The following is a 17,260-nucleotide window of genomic DNA, read 5'->3' as shown; positions in this document are numbered from 1 at the left end:
CTAGTGTGTGTGCGGACCGGGGCGCTACAGCCGCAGCTCACAGTGGGAGGAGCTGTAGCTTGTACACGCCTACATTCTACTTCGCAATGCGCGGTCTCTGGACAGGGCGCTCCGTTTTGGGATGGAGTGAGAGGGGCACAAGATGTGGCGGGGAAAGGGTTTATGCTCTAAGCCTCTCCATTACCTTGTGGAACCCAAATAGACAGTGGGGAAAATATGTATTTTCATACACAAATACTGAATTTTGCAAGTTTTCTGACCTACAGAGAAAGACATTACTGAAGTCTGTAATGTTTATGGTAGGTACAATGCTACAGGGAGAGGCAGAATGTAAGAAAATCAATAAATAATAGTATTACATAGTTTATGCAATTCAAACACAGAACTTAATGTTTTTGCACAGAAACTTGTGTTTGGTATTACAGAGGTCAAACATTACAAACACTGATCTGCTGATGTTTCAGGTTTCGGGGCTGTTGCTGAGCAACATTGACTTTAATCTCCCTCAAAAGATCAGGTCGGAAGACTGGCTAGACCACTGCTGGACCTTAAAATGCTTCATGTGGAGCCTCTCCTTAGCATTTTGGGCCATTGTCATGCTGGAAAGCCCAACCACAACCCATCTTCTATGCTCTTACTGAGGGTAGTTCATTGGCCAAATTTCACGATACGTGGCCTATCCATCATCCCTTCAATACGTCATCGTGCCCCCTTTGCAGAAAACCACCCCCAAAGTATAACGTTTCCACCCCCACATTTCACGTTTGGGACAGCGTTCTAAGTGGACAGTCTACAATTTTATGTCTGTTGTCTTTAAACAGCTTGTGGTTTGTGGCCATGATGGAGCGGTTGGAGTGTGATTTAGTGTGTGGACAGAAAACATTTATTCCTCTCGTCCTACAGGCAGCACTGATGGGTAAGAGTCTGGAGTCCTAATTATGACAGAAGAACACAATAACAATGTTAATTAACAATAAATCAATTAACCGACTGCCCTATAAGTATCCTAGGAGTCAAGGAAGAGGCGTGTTTTTTTCTTCTGTCCTAATTAGGTTTACTGCCAGTATCCTCTTGCTCCCCTGAGGCCTGGGCTGTGGTGCATGTCCAGCAGGGTAGAAGCAAATGTCTTACCAGTGCAATCCTGGTGAAATTACATTCTGAGGCTGTCCTTCCCCCCGTGGTGGCGGAAGTCCAGTATTTTCGGAGTTTCTGGATAAACTCCCCTCCTACCGCGTCTCCCATTGGAAGCGGGAACCGCTGTATTCTCAGGTACGGCTTTTGAATAAGCAGAGAAGTGGAGGTCAGATTTGTGTTGCACTCAATACTTTGGGGTATAGCTGCTGTATTGCCGCATCTCCCCCTTCCTGAAGCCACCATCTACAATGTACCGTAAGGTGGTTTCTATATTGTCGTGAACAAAGCTCTTGCTAACCTTAGGGCTCAGCGCGTCCCCTGCATCCTTTTCTTATGTTAGAAGGATTTGGTTGTTAGCCCGGGTGTCGCCTCTGACCAGGTGCATTGCATTTCCTGTTGGGAATGTTTTAAGGCTGTACTGTTCAGGTATGCTCTCTGCACCTGCCAGGCAGCAGAGTCAGTCTGAGCTTAAGGTTTGTTCCTTTCATGAGTGCCCTTGTTCCTTCATTTGGCATGTCCTAACACTTGTTGTTTGTGTTACAGATGTCCAGCCTTGGTAAAAGGAAGAGAAAGTCTCATCATAGAGACTGTATTAGCTGTGAGCAGCCTATACCGGATGATTGCCCTGATGATGTTTGTGCCCCTTGTGCAGCTCCTGCTCAGACTTCAGGAGGAGATGTCTTTTTTCAGTGGATGAAGGAAAAAATGTCTGCTGTATTTGAAGAGATGAGTTCAAAGAAAAAGAAGTCTAAAAGACATCATAAACGTAGAAAACATCATAGGCAATCATCTTCTATATTTTTGCCTTCTAGTAGCTGCTCAGAAGCCCAGATAATTTCTGGGGATAGCCCTGAATCGGAAGGTTCTGGGCCAGATGTATCTGAGGATTTTTTTTCTGTTTCACAAAGATAAAACCTCTAAATTGATCAAGGCGGTTAAAAGTGTAATGGAGACAGATGAGAGTCATAATGACTCTGTTAACCAAGATGCACTTTTTTATTTTCCCAGAAAAAAAGCCAAAGTATTGCCTAGTCATCCTGATCTTAAAGTCCTCTTTGAACAGGGTTGGTCTAAGCCTGAAAAAAGATTTGATTTGGGGTCTCGTTTTCGAGCAGTATACAAAATCGACCCTAAAGAATCTGAAGAATGGGAATTGCCTCCCAAGATTGATATCCCAGTGGCTAAACTATCTAAAAAATCTATTTTTCCTGCAGATGAATCTTCTTTACTTAAAGACCCTCTTGACAGGAAAGCTGATGCTATGCTCCGCAGAAGCTATCAGCTCTCAGCAGCCATGGCTAAGGCATCTCTTGCTACTGTGCCTGTTGCACGAGCCTTAAGATTATGGCTAAGCCAGATTGGTCGGGACATTTTGGATGGAGTCCCTAGAGAAGAAATTTATGAGAATTTGTCTTCTGTTAAACTTGCAGGTGATTTTCTGTGTGATTTTTCTCTTGACTCTTTAAAACTTGCATCTAAGAACATGCTAACGGCTAACTCTGCACGTCGTGCCCTGTGGATAAAGCCCTGGACAGGGGATGTAGCCTCCAAACATCACTTCTGTTCACTTCCCTTTCACCCATCTTCCTTGTTTGGGAAAGACCTGAAGGAGGTGTTGAAGAATCTTAGTGAAGATAAGGGGAACTCTTTTCCACAAGTAGCCAGTACCTCCAAAAAACCGAGCTTTCCACCTAGAAAAGCAAAACCGGAAAGACCTTTTCGTGCATTTCGTAACCGACGTAGAGGAGTTCAGAAGTCTAAAGACAGAACTGTCTTCCACAGTAAAAAAAACGAGAAGCCTGACTTCTGACGCCATGCCAGGTCTGTCTCCAGTAGGTGCAAGGGTGGCAGACTTCGCTCACTTATGGACAGACATCACATCCGATGCTTGGGTACTGTCCACAGTAAAAAACGGATACGCTTTGGAATTCGACATGATTCCGGCAGAAAGATTTTTGAGTACAAAAATCGAGAAATCTCAGATCCTTCCCTTGTTGCACGAATTTATCCCAAAAAGAGTTCTAGAAGAAGTCCCTTTGTCAGAAAGAGGAAAAGGAGTGTACTCCGCCATATTTGCTGTACCAAAGCCAAACAGCAGGTGGAGATTAATTATAGACCTCCGCTATCTAAACAGATTCTTGACCAAAATTGCATTCAAGATGGACTCCATAAAATCAGCCACCGCCATTCTACAGCAAAGCAACTACATGGCCAAAATAGACCTGGCCGATGCCTATCTCCACATTCCCATCAGGAGAGGTCACAGAAAATATCTGAGAATAGCAATTGTTACCAATTCAAGAACTCTTCACTACCAGTTCACCTGTCTGCCATTCGGCATTACATCAGCCCCTCGCGTCTTCACCAAGACCACCAAAGTTCTGGCGGCTGCACTGAGACTTCGGGGGATACAGATAGTGCCCTATTTGGACGACTGGCTGATCATAGCAGAGAATCAATCTCTCTTGAAACTTCATCTTCAGATGACAATCGATCTTCTACAACAACTGGGTTTCCTAATCAATTGGGAAAAATCCCTTCTTATTCCAACAACCAGAATTCAGTTCCTGGGGTTTATTCTCGACTCATGCAATATGACTATTCATCTTCCTCAGGAGAGAATCTTGAAAATCAAGCAGTTCGTGCACTACCTTATCAAGACAAGATGCACAACGGTCAGAACAGCCATGAGGGTCCTGGGTCTGATGACTTCAATAATAGAAGCAGTTCCTTGGGCAAAGGCACATTTCAGACAGCTACAACTCAACATTCTGGCTGTTTGGAACAAATCTCCAGCAGGATTCGACAAACCGATTGTACTAACTCCTCAGACCAGAGTCAGCCTCGGTTGGTGGTTGAGGAAGAATTTGGCGTCCGGCAGATCTTTACGTTTTGTTCAACCCCAGATCCTGACAACCGATGCCTCATCCTCAGGTTGGGGGGCCCACCTCGGCAATCTCTGGGTTCAGGACAAATGGAATTACACAGACAGAACTCTGTCCTCAAATCAAAGAGAATTGAAAGCCATTTATTTAGCCCTGAAATTCTTTCAGACCCAGCTGAAAAAACAGCATGTGAAGGTACAGACCGACAATCTGTCATGTGTTTATTACATAAACAAGCAAGGGGGTACCAGGAGCACACCCCTCATCAAACTGTGTCAAAAGATTATCTCCTGGGCCGAGGAAAACCTACAGAGTCTGTCAGCAGTCCACATTCGTGGGTCTCTGAACACTCGGGCAGACATTTTAAGCCGCTCTCAACTAAGACCAGGGGAATGGTCCCTGAACAGTGTTATCTTCCAACAGATTGTCAGTCGGTTCGGTTGTCCACAAATAGACATGATGGCGACCAAACAGAACTCGAAGTTGCCAATGTTTTGCTCTCTTTACAGGTCAGACCAACCCTATGCAGTGGATGCCCTGTCTCTTCCCTGGACCAACCTGTTCATTTACATATTTCCTCCGATACCGCTCATTCAGAGGATACTTTACAAAATCAAAGAAGAGAAACCGAATGCAATTCTGATCCTACCATTTTGGCCACGCAGAGTATGGTTTCCTCTTGTAATGAGGTTGTCCAAGGGCGAATATTGGAAACTTCCTGCAGTTCCACATCTCTTGGAACAGATGGGGTTTTTCCATCCATCACCACAGAAGCTACAGCTTACGGCCTGGAGATTGAGAAGAAGACCCTAACAGGTCTAGGTCTTTCATCCAGAGTTATAAAGACATTGTTGTCAGCTAGAAGACCAGCGACCATTAAGTCCTATGGTAGAGTTTGGAAAGTCTTCACATCCTGGTGTTCAGATAATTCTGTATCTGAACCTTCAGTCTCAGATATTCTTACTTTTCTACAGGATGGCCTTGATAAAGGTTTAAAACCTGCTACCTTGAAGCTTCAGTTTGCTGCAATCAATGCTTTAAATAACAATAGATTCTCATCTAATCATTTAGTACGGAGATTCTTCAAGGCTTTAAGGAACATCAAACCTCCTATTAGTCCATGTCCCACCATGTCCACAGTGGGATCTTGCCTTGGTCCTACATCATCTCACAGAACCTCCCTTTGAGCCTATACAGGAAGCTTCTCTCAAATGTTTATCGTGGAAGTCCTTCTTTTTAGTTGCCATATCCACTGCTAGAAGAATTTCAGAGCTGCAAGCCTTATCCTGCAAAGAGCCATACTTACGGATAAGATCAGACTGCATCATACTAAGAACCGTTCCATCGTTTCTTCCTAAAGTGGCCTCAGTTTCTAATTTAAATCAGGAATATTATCTTCCAGCTTTGTGTCCAACTCCTGCTAATGGTCATCAGCATGTTTTGCATCTTCTGGATGTTAGAAGATCCGTCTTGACTTATCTAGAGAAAACAAAATCTTTTAGAAAATCTGAATCTCTGTTTCTCCAATTTCAAGGTCCAAGAAAAGGGATGAAGGCCTCTGCAGCCTCTCTCTCGATGGATAAAGCAGAGTATTTCTATGGCTTACAGAGCCTTGGGACAACCTTCACCTTTACAGATTAGGGCTCATTCTACAAGATCTACTGCTACTTCCTGGGCAGAGTATGCAATGCTCTCTATAGATCAGATCTGTCAAGCAGCTTCTTGGACTTCTTCTAATACTTTTGCTAAACATTACAGGCTGGACGTCTCCTCAGCTGGCTCAGCCTTTGGCGTATCGGTGCTATCTACAGTGCCTTCGAAAATTTGTCCCCCCCTTTGATTTGCTACCTAAATCCCATCAGTGCTGCCTGTAGGACGAGAGGAAGATCTAAATTTTGCTTACCTGAATATTTCTTTTCCTCGAAGTCCAAAGGCAGCACTATTATATTCCCTCCCAATAAAATAATTTTTTTGCTGCATAAAACACGCCTCTTCCTTGACTCCTAGGATACTTATAGGGCAGTCGGAATTGATTTATTGTTAATTAACATTGTTATTGTGTTCTTCTGTCATAATTAGGACTCCAGACTCTTACCCATCAGTGCTGCCTGTAGGACTTCGAGGAAAAGAAATTTTCAGGTAAGCAAAATTTAGATCTTATATGTCAGCGCTTGTGGAGGTCCCCCCTCTGGCACTGCCGGGCTGGCTGGTGTTTAATGGCAGGCTTTGCTCTATTAACTAGTGACCATTCAGGATGAACAGTCACTGGCTGTAGTGAGTACACAGGAGCGCTTGTGCCAGAAACATTACCACCGGCCACGCCCTCTTCATTCCGCCTTGGCGTGGACCCGGCGTAAAGGTGATAATAATAGCAATACCTGGTGGATTGCAGTTTTTTGATGTACAAGGCCTGAGGGCACGTTCACACGTTGCGTTTTGGTTGCGTTTTCATTGCGTTTGGAACGCATATACAACAGCTGATGTGAGGTAATTTGCCTAATTACATTACCGTTTACGTTTGTAAATGCAATGTTAACGCATGCGTTAACAAAACGTATATGTTAACACTTTGTTAACACATGAACGCATATGTTACCACTTTGTTAACATATGCGTTAACATCACGTTTACGATGCGTTTTGTTAACGCATGCGCATGCGTTAACAGTGATGAAATTAGGCAAATCACCTCTCCTCAGCTGTTGTATATGCGTTTCAAACGCAATGAAAACGCAGGTCAAAACGCAACGTGTGAACGCGCCCTGAGGGTGAGGTCACGGTTTGCAGTTGTGGGTGCAGTCACACGTTGCAGTTTTCACCTGTGGAATTGACAAAACTGCACCTAAAACCACCTCAAAGCTGATTGTGATGCAGTTTTAACTGCAACGTGTGACCGCAGCCTAAAACTGCATCGCAATCAGCTTTGAGGTGGTTTTAGGTGCAGTTTTGTCAATTAAACAGCTGAAAGACATGAACTGAACGGGTGAATTTGATGTTGAAGGGGAAACCCGCCCCCTACAAATGTCATTCACCCATTCAGTTCATGTGTTTCAACTGTTAAATTGACAAAACTGCGCCTAAATCCACCTCAACGCTGATTGCGATGCGGTTTTAACTGCAACATGCCCCACTCCCCACCTTCAAAAATCTATAACTTATTTATTTTTCCATGTAGAGAGCTGTATGACTGCTTGTTTTCTGCATAACACATTTCACTTCATAGTGATGGTATTTAACCCCTTAATGAGCGCCCTATCGGCTTTTTACAGCGGTCATTAAGGGTACTTCTTCTGACGCAACGCCTTTCTAAGGGTGAAGACACACATGGCGTTTTTGGGCCGTTTTTACTAAGTGCGTTTTCAGATCGTTAAAAACGCATGCGTTAAAAAAAACGCATGCGTTTTTTAAAAACGTATGCGTTTTTTGAAAACGCATGCGTTTTTGTCCGGTTTTCCGAAATTGCGCAATGAAAAATGGACAAAAACGCATGCGTTTTAAAATAAACGCCATGTGTGTCTTCACCCTAAGGCGGCACATCAGAAGAAGATTTCGGGACATCAGGTTTAGCTGGTGCCGGTGTCGGGCTGTGATATCACAGCCCAGACCCAGCACTAACACCCGGGATCGGTCAAGCATGACTGCGGCGTCCAGTGTCCCCACTGTGGCTCGGAACACAAACCCCCATCTCCCCCCCCTTGTGTGTTTTCTGGGGGATCCGATCCCTCCTGCCACAGCCCCGGGTCCGGCGAGTGCCCCGAGGCCGTCGGCTTCTGTCCCCGCCGGGTTCCGCCTCCTGCTCAGCATGCTCAGTTACTTACACTGTACACGGCAATACAAGTGTATTGCAGTGTAAAGGCTTGAACAAGCGATCAGATGAACGCTTGTTCAAACCAAGAAGTAGAAAATGTAAAAAAAAAAAAAAAAAAAGATTAAGTCATTTTATAATATGATTAAATAAAATAAAAGTCCCATAATCTCCCCAGTTACACATAAAATGCAAATAAAGTATATAAAACACAAAAAAAGAACATATGCTATCACCGCGTCCGTATTAATCTGTACAATAAATCTAACTCAATATTTAACCACCTCGCTGAACGACGTAAAAAAAAAATCACGAAAAAAATTACCGTATCTAAAAAGTGATCAAAAAAAGTTACATTCCCTAATATGATATGACTGAAAAGAACAACTCTTTTCGCAAAGAATAAGCCCTCAACCAGATCTGACAACAGAAAAATACAGAAGTTATGGCCCTTAAAAGTTGTTGATAGTAAAAAAAAATGTGATTTCCCCCAATATTGGTTTTGCTCAGTAAAATTGAGCAAAGGTAAGAAAAAAATATATTTTTACGTTACGGTGAGCGGGGGAAAAAAAAGTTAAATAGTTAATAAAATCTTATGAATAAGCTTTAGAACCCTCCAAAATTAACCCCTTAAGGACCAGGGTCTTTTTCATTTTTGCGTTTTTATTTTTCACTCCCCACCTTCAAAAATATTTAACTTTTTTATTTTTCCATGTACCGAGCTATGTGATGTCTTATTTTCTGCGTAACAAATTGCACTTCGTAGTGATGGTATGAAATATTCCATGCCGTGTACTGGGAAGCGGGAGAAAAATTCTAAATGCAGTGAAAATGATGAAAAAACACATTTGCGCCATTTCTTGTGGGCTTGGTTTTTACAGCTTTCACTGCGCGCCCCAAATGACATGTCTACTTTATTCTTTGGGTCGGTGCGATCACGGCGGTACCACATTTGTATAGGTTTTATAATGTTTTCATACATTTACGAAAATTAAAACCTCCTGTACGAAAAAAAAAAAATTGCCATTTCTGGCAGTAATAATTTTGTCATGCTTCGTTATACAGAAGTGTGGGTGGTATCATTTTGTGCAAATTTTGACAACATTTACAATGCTACCAGAATTGTACAAACTTTTCATCACTTTTTATAGAATTTTTTATATTTTTCAAAATGGCAACTATGGGCGCTATTTTCTGTAACAGAGTTAAATGCAGTGAAAAACGCTTTTTATATTTTGATAGATCGTGCATTTTCGGACGCGGCAATACCTGATGTGTTTGTGATTTTTACTGTTTATTCTTATTTACACTATATATACTACAGTTTGGCAGTATATGGGGATTTTCCTCCTCATTCATTACAATGTGCGAATTGAATGAAGACCCGAGGCTGTCATGCGACCGATAGCCGTTTCCCGATGACGTCATGCCCATTTGCTGTTATCTTTTTGAAGCCATGAATAACGGCCGCAAGTCTTTGCTGCAATATGCAGCAAAGACTTAAATGGGTTATCCGGCTGTTAAAAATTACTGAGGGCCGGGCAGGGGAGGGCTAGTTAAACAAAATAAACATGTACTTACCTCCTCCGGCACCCCCAATTTCACGCACCGCGGTCCATCTGATCATGCCCCTCTTTGTTTACAGGGGCACAGAAGCCGCGCACAGGGAGCTTCAGGTCCGCGATGTGGCCAGCTCCTCCCATCCGTCCCTATCTCTCAGCGTTGTAAGCGCTGGTATATAGTGTCAGATGGGAGCTTACGGCCGGCCGGAAGCTCCCTATGCGCCACTATATACAAACCAGCGCACAGAAGAGACTGACCGCGGCGTGGGACATTGGCAGCACCGGACGAGGTAAGTACATGTTTATTATGTTTAACTAGCCCACCCCAGCCCGGCCCTCAGTATATTTTAACACTCAGATAACCCCTTTAATAGCTATGGAGAGGCTTCGATCCCTCTCCATAAGGGGTTAAAGAAGACTTGCCGTTGGTAAGTGATCAAATACTTATTTCATCTAATAAAATTCTAATTAAATTTTTTTTTTTTTTTTTAGATTTTGTCTCTCGTACTTGAAGTTTATCTACCGCATTGTAAGTAAACTTGCTTTTTGGCAGAGTATCAAATAGATTTTTCCCACATTGTAATACCAACTAAAGTGGCCCATTTATATATAACGGACCTCCTTCTTGCAACACTCTCACACACATGGTACTTGCGGTTAAGGCTTTTTTGCATATTTCCCAGAATCCCCTAGTGGAGCAATGTCTAAGTCTCCACATTCCTGCAAGGCAGCCTTAATTGGCAAAGTCTCTGTAAGGACTATAAGACGCACCAGAGTATAAGGCGCACCATCAATACATGCCTGCTAAAACGTCAAGGTTCATATTTAAGGCGTACCATCAATAAATGGCTGCTAAAACGTCTAGGTTCATATATAAGGCGCACCAGAGTATAAGGGTGAATGAACAGCAGGTGGCAGACCTGTGCACAGTTCAAGGCAGCTGTTGTCTGTAAGTACGGTTCATATATAAGGCGCACTGGCGCACCTTTGATTTCTGAGAAAATCAAAGGTTTTTGAGTGCGCCTTATAGTTTGAAAAATATGGTACTTCCTAGACCCTTCATTTTAGCATCCATTGATTGTACCCCTACTTTCTGTAGCTTCACCCTTCTGATAATATATCCTCTGGCTTACAGAGGATAGAAGACAGTTTAGCAGATAGTCGTATAACGCATGACATTTATCACAGGGCCTGATGCTCAATGAGAAATTTGGTGTATGTGAAGACTGTTTAGTACTTCTCATCATGTATTAGTTGGTATAGTTTACACCAGGAACCTGCTCCAAAATGTTGTATATTTTTTTTTGTGCACAGACTTTTTCTTTTGAAGTCACAACACCTATTCCCAGGTCATACCACTTTTGTCTTTCTCATTGGAAAAGGGTCTAAAAACTACCCAAAACCCTGAGGGGCAAAATGTTTACACACAAATTACAGTTTGATAAATCTGCCCCAGTGTGTCAATCATTTGAACAATATGGGGGCCATTTATTATTTGTGTAATACGGTCTGTATTTTAGCGCACAAATCATGCAGGTTTTTGAAAATGTGATTTTAGATTGTGTTGCAGGGGCTTAATAATTTGGCGCAGGGCAGAAAGTGTCTGCATTGACTGATATTACTTTCGTGAAGGCGTTGTAGAACCTGATGGACTTGCTTTTGTGGGTCTGAGTGAGCCACGCAAATTGTGGCAGAAAACAAAGGTCTCCATAAACTAGAAGTGCAGGAAAAGTGTGGGGGAGAAAAAAAAAACCCCAAAAACTCTCAATTTGGGTGCACGTAATTCATTAAAAGTCTTGAACGTTGGAAAAAAAGGAAATTTGTGGTGAGAGCACATGATAAAAAAGGTTGCAAGGAGGCACACCAGAAAAGAAAGTGGCAGCCTATGCCAAAAAACAGGAGCAAACAGCATAGTAAATGTTCCCCAATGGGCTTGGCTGCACTGTCCACCAGCAACAAGCTCTTATTACCTTGTAGTACTCAGGCTTGTTACCTGTGCCCATACAGACACCAAAACCACTGCTAGTAAGAACCTGTAATGGACTCCTTGTAGTCAGTTGGTCCTTAAATTCACCTGCTTAGGCATAACTATTTGAATAGAATTTTATGTATAGAAAATAAATAAATATTCATATATAAAAAGAAATTTGCTGTTCTTTAATTGTGACAAATGATGCTTCTTACATCAGAACTAGGTTTTTAGACAAAATCAGAAGTAGATGATCTCCATAAGGGAAATATGAGGCATCTTCGTCTATAATAAATTCTCTGTCATGGCTACCCTGCTTGTATTTATGTGTAGTGCAAATTTTCAGGATTTTTACTTGTAAACATGGGTCCTAGAAAAAAAAAATGTTCAGAAATATGTTAAAAAGTTGATTAAGAAAAATAAAACACTACAAATACAATGCATCATTCATTCTCTGCTGTCCTGGGCAGATACAAGTACATCATTGCTTGTGCCTGCTCAACATAGGTGGTTTTTTAATGAAAAATAGTTTTTCTCTGCACTTGAGAAGTCATCCTGTTGATCAGACAAGAAATAATATGAGCGCAGTGGAGTCATTTCATTCTTTGAGTCCATTGGAAGTCCTGTAGTCCAGCACCTGTATATTGGCAGTTTTAGTCAGTGTTCTTTGGTATGGTGCTTGGCTTATTTTAGGCCGACTCACATCCAAAATAATGTGCATTAAGTAATTGTTCATGGCGATGCTGCAACTTGCGTCATGTTGTTTATGGATTGTAGTCCACCCATTGTCTGTGACTGGGGATATAGCACAGTAGTCATGTCTGCTGGACTGATGGATCCAGTGTCACGCTGTACAGAGCACATATTGCCATCTAGATGGCCTATTTTCTTGATAAGCTTTCTTTCCTTTGCTCGTCGGTTCTGGAACCAGATTTTTACCTGCAGTGAATTAAACATGAAAATCTGTAAAACCATATTTACAATTTGATACTCAAGCACATGTTCCACAAGTTAGTTTTGGTCCAATAAAATTGCTTCTTGCAGAATCATTCAATTTAGGTCCGGTAAATCCCATAACTGCACACAGCTAGTTTCTCAGACCAAAATTACTTTCATATGATTGTATGGATTTCATATTAATGTATAAATATATACATTATAGTTTATGGGTGCCATATTACAAAATGCAACATGCCCTGAAACAGTCATCACCAAAAGCCAGACTAATAAGGGGTAGCTTACCTGACGGTCAGATAGGCCCAGATTCAATGCAATTTCAGATTTCCTTCGAATAGTGATGTATCTATTGGAGAGAAATTCCTTCTCAAGCTGCAGTCTCTGATGATCAGTGTACACCACTCTGTACTTTTCTTTTGTCCTGGTCTTTGCTGTGAAGTATAGAAAAGAAGGTGAAGTAAATGTACTTTGGAATGATTTGGAAAGTAATTTATATGACGTTAAGGAAAACCAGATACGTGTCTGACACTTGGGCCCTTAATGATCACAAGAATAGAGGGCCACATCCCCTCCACAATATTCATGTCATGTAATTTAATAGTGTCCATTTGCTACATAAGTTTTTTTCATGGTCATCTACAATTTTATATTAAACAATCCCAGATAAGGCAATTCCTTATTCATCAAGTCGCATTGTGAGCTTGCTGGAATGTCCGGCCTGATGCCGGTTCAGTTGCAGTTTCTAAGGGTCGGGCTGGACGTTCTAGCAAGTACATGATGTGGAAATGTTGCTTGCAGGGCTCTGTGTGCGGAGATCAGTTGCATTGTCATGCAATTGCTCTCACTGCATGTTTTACAGCTATTTAAAGTTATTGAATGAGTGTTACGGATTTGGTAAAACAAGTGGTGCCGTGCCACCGCTCATACAATGTGTGGACCTCATATATGAGTTAATATATATGAGCAGTAAATTGTTGGAGCAAGTGACAACCGTTTTAATAAACTTGAGTAAAAAAAAAAATAAAATAAATAATAATGATGTAAGAGGAGAAGGGATTTCCTTCTGTTGCACTTCAATAAAAATATAGTTACTTTATTCATGGTATTGTTTATACACATAATATCACCTATCATAACCTCCCGCTATGTGGAGTTATACATTGTCATGTTATGCATGTTCAGTTTCATGATAATCTAAATGGTCTGGGGAAAAAAAAAAAAAAAAAAAAAAAGAAGGTTTGTATTGATATCGTTATAAACTGGAATTCTCTTCTAGCTTATTTATATTGGGCCCTGCATTATCGTAGCCTGCTTGACCAGTTTCATTGCATAGCCCTAGTTATTCTAAATCTGCCATACTGGGAACAATTTTTTGACAGAGGGGGTTGCCGTGTATGATCTTAAAGTGGAACTGATGTAACATTAACTCCGCTGCTGAACAATTGATCAATAAATCTCCCAATATCAAGAGTACTCAACCAGTGCAAAAAAAAATATTTATATGATATATATAGCACTTGTATGTCTGCATCCAGGAGTTCAATAGGATCTGACAACACTTCAATGGTGGAGCAGTTTAGATTTCAATGTTTCCAATTGGTTGGCTTTTCACAAAAAGTGTGTGAAGTGAATATTCAGATAGATTTAGAAGCTGGGTAATTTCACTGGTGGTGCTTTCCTTTGTGCATTTATAGCTTAGAGGACACCTAGTGGACAGTCTTTGAATTTGTACCTATCACCTCAGTTGTCACTTAGGCAACAGAATGTGGCAAATTTACAAGATCTGTAGTATAAACCATGTGCAATGGTAGTGCTGGCAGATCCACATGAGGATTAGGGACATTATGTATATCTAATGTATTCTAAGCCAATCCATGACATTCATGCAGAATGCACAAAAGGAATGAAGACGCTTATTTTTTGGGGTATTTATTTTTTTTTTGTGTTGTGGATTTGTTTCAAGAACATGAATAAAGGGTAATAAAATAACCATTCACTTCTATGAGACAGAGAAAGTTACTGCAGTGTGGCCCCAAGTATAGAACCAAGACAATCAAAATCCTTCTCCCATCGCTGCCATTTTCTAGCACTTACTGGTGTCACAACCCAGGGGGTAGAGACATGTCCAGCTAGGAGCCAGGAATTTAGTGCTTATGTTAATTGTGTTCCCACCAATGTGTGTAAAAACTTTTTTTGTTAAAAAAAAAATCACATCTTACTAAACACTGTGAAAAACTACTTTAGGATGGGGTTTACACAGCGAGAGCATAGTCACATTAAAGCAGCAAGAGAAAATGTGTTCCATGGATCGGAAACTGGACTTACCATTGGAATTAATGGCATAGTCACTGAAATATCAGCAACAAATCTACCGAGTGTCAATACACCCAACAATGTTGTGCACAGCAGAACCCGGCAAAAATAAGCAGAAACCGTTCACTATGCAACAGGCCACCCTAGATTATACTAAAAAAAGGGAAAATTTATTCAAAATTGCCTGTAGTATAGGATAGATCTCTGCACATTTAAGACCTTTGGATGGGTTTCTAAAAACCACACTGTTTAGTTGCCTTCAAGTTACCTTTGATACTGATTTTAAAATATTTTTGTCAGTTTTTTTTCCATTGAAGCTATGGCTTTGTACAGATTAAAAAAAAATGTACATAGGGAAGTACTTTTATACCTTATGCTCTGTACTGTGGCATATTTATTGGTACCTTGGTATATAAAGTTTGCATGACCAAAATTGTGTTTTTTCTTTCCTGATTTGAACTGCTATATTCTATACCATTGTAAAATCACACGTAAGCAGAACTTACCTGTAGGACTAGTGGGTATTGCTTTCTTTGTCCAGTCATATGGCTGGTGTCTTTGGTTACCGGATGATTGCTGAATATTCACCATATTAAGAGGCACTTCCTCAGAACCCGAATGGTGCACGTCATGAGAGTCATAAGTAGTTTGTTCATGAGACAGTCCAGATATTACTGGGGAACTTGTTCCAGAGATTCCGGGGCCATAGTAATTGTATTCTTCTACTGCCATTCCATAATTGTTTTCCCACAAGGTGGATGGATGTCCATGATTGTCCATGCTGTGCATATTATGATACCCCATATAATTCGAGTAGTGAGGACTTACAGGAAAGTTCTGCACTGGTAAAGTTCCATTTGAGTACTTTTTACAATCAGGATACATGTTGTTCTCTTGGTCCACGAAGTAACGGACATACATATTTACTATGCTTTCCAGTTAAAGCCTTAGGACATGATTATTCCAAAATTGCTGAATTTTTTTTCGTTCCTTTGCTTATTTTTTCCTGCTGCTTTTGCAAATATCTGTGACTTACTTGTGGTAAAGATCCAAGCTCCAAGTTGTTCCTTCTGATGTAGAGGTTGCAGCTAGCTCCTTTGAAATTCCATTAGCATTGCAATGAATAAAGAAGCATGCAACCAACTCTACCTTGCTGTAGGTTCTGGAGCTTCCTACTCCCAGCTGTCCCTCCTGAAGTCCCCACCCAAGAAGCAATTTCATTTATGGCAGGGCAGAAGCAATAGGTGAAGCATTAAGCTGCCTCACAATAACTGCTGTTGATTCTGAGCAAATGCATATGTAAATGTCCTACAAACTGCAAGTGGTTTTGGTGCAAATGCACTTTGCAGAGAGATTTCATTTTGGCATACAATAAGTTAATATTTTGACTGGACTTAAGGACAGTAACACACATGGCACTCAGTTTGCTTTTTCCATTGCGTTTTTGATTCACATCTTGGGCTGGCGGCACACGTGGCATTTTGAACTCGTTTTTGGTCCGTTTTTAAGCAGTCCGTTAAAAAGCGCATCCGTTTTTGACCAATTTTAATTAACATAATTGGTAAAACCTGTCAAAAATGGATGCGTTTTTCAATTCATGCGGTTTTTAATGGACTACTTAAAAACGGCCCAAAATGGGTTTAAGACGCCACGTGCCAGCCTTAGGGCGCATTCACACGTTGCGTTGCACGTTGTGTTTTTGACGCATTCCACTGGCTTCAGCCTTGATTACATTTTAAGGTTACGTTGTGTTTCCACTGCATCTGCTAAAACGCAATGTAATCTTAGCATGTAATCAAGGCTGAAGCCAGTGGAATGAATCAAAAACGGCGCAGACGACGCATTCACATGTTGCGTTAACGTGTTGTTAACATCGCGTTTACAATGCGTTTTGTAAACGGAAATGTTAACAGTGCGCCCTCAGGCTGGAGACACGTGGCGTTTTTGGAGCAGTTTTTTTCATTGCATTTTTGCATCCTTGTACAATGCATCAGTTTTGTCTACTGGCTTTTTATATGGGTTTTTGGATAAAGTGTCTTAACTTTGCGTTTTCTCCCTTGCATTTTTTGGGTCTGGGTTTTGTGGTCTGGGTTTTGAAACATCTGTGATTACACGTACAAACAGCAGGGAAAACAAGATCACTGCATTTTTACAAATACCATAGCTGCATTCATTTAATGTACATGATGATGCGTTGCGTTTTTGACGCATTGAAAACAAACACATTTTTGACACAGCAAATGTGTTTTATAATCCTAATCAGATGAAAGCAATTGTCTTCTGCACCCTTTAAAAAGGCACAAGGGCGCGTTCACACGTTGCGTTATGACCTGCGTTTTCATTGTGTTTGAAACGCATATACAACAGCTGAGAAGAGGTGATTTGCCTAATTACATCACTGTTAGGCCGCGGTCACACGTACTGCTAGGCGTCCGTCTGGAAACGCATGTGTGTTCGGGCCGAGGACCTCCCCATGTGCGCTAGCGTCACATTATGAACGGACGTCTAGCAGTACGTGTGACCGCGGCCTCAACATTTCCGTTTACAAAACGCATTTTTGGAAAACGCATCCGTTTTTGACCCACAAAGCGGTACCACACGCACCGCTTTGTCTGCGTTTAAAAATGCACCAGAAA

General features: G+C 41.4%; 1 protein-coding gene across 1 annotated transcript; it reads right to left on the bottom strand.

The window, feature by feature from the left end:
* Positions 1–11,521: 11,521 nt before the first annotated feature.
* On the bottom strand, positions 11,522–15,850 carry LOC140076656 (homeobox protein CDX-4-like). The gene is made up of 3 exons (XM_072123279.1): positions 15,131–15,850; positions 12,597–12,742; positions 11,522–12,293 (listed from the first exon to the last, which is right to left on the bottom strand). Exons 1-3 carry the CDS (start codon positions 15,543–15,545, stop codon positions 12,087–12,089), a joined length of 768 nt encoding a protein of 255 aa, XP_071979380.1. The 5' UTR covers positions 15,546–15,850; the 3' UTR covers positions 11,522–12,086.
* Positions 15,851–17,260: the final 1,410 nt, after the last annotated feature.

Source organism: Engystomops pustulosus, chromosome 9 (genome assembly GCF_040894005.1).
Source record: "Engystomops pustulosus chromosome 9, aEngPut4.maternal, whole genome shotgun sequence".
NCBI classification, from domain to species: Eukaryota; Metazoa; Chordata; class Amphibia; order Anura; family Leptodactylidae; genus Engystomops; species Engystomops pustulosus.
Note: the sequence above shows the minus strand (reverse complement) of the source record. Positions and strands in the feature narration are given on the sequence as shown.

What these genes read in the sequence shown, in the direction of transcription:
- LOC140076656 (XM_072123279.1), bottom strand. Translation starts at nt 15,545, where the DNA reads ATGTATGTCCGTTACTTCGTGGACCAAGAGAACAACATGTATCCTGAT. An exon ending in AATACCCACTAGTCCTACAG is followed by an intron (nt 12,743 to 15,130) that starts GTAAGTTCTGCT and finishes TATACTTCACAG; the next exon opens with CAAAGACCAGGACAAAAGAA. An exon ending in TGGGCCTATCTGACCGTCAG is followed by an intron (nt 12,294 to 12,596) that starts GTAAGCTACCCC and finishes AATTCACTGCAG; the next exon opens with GTAAAAATCTGGTTCCAGAA.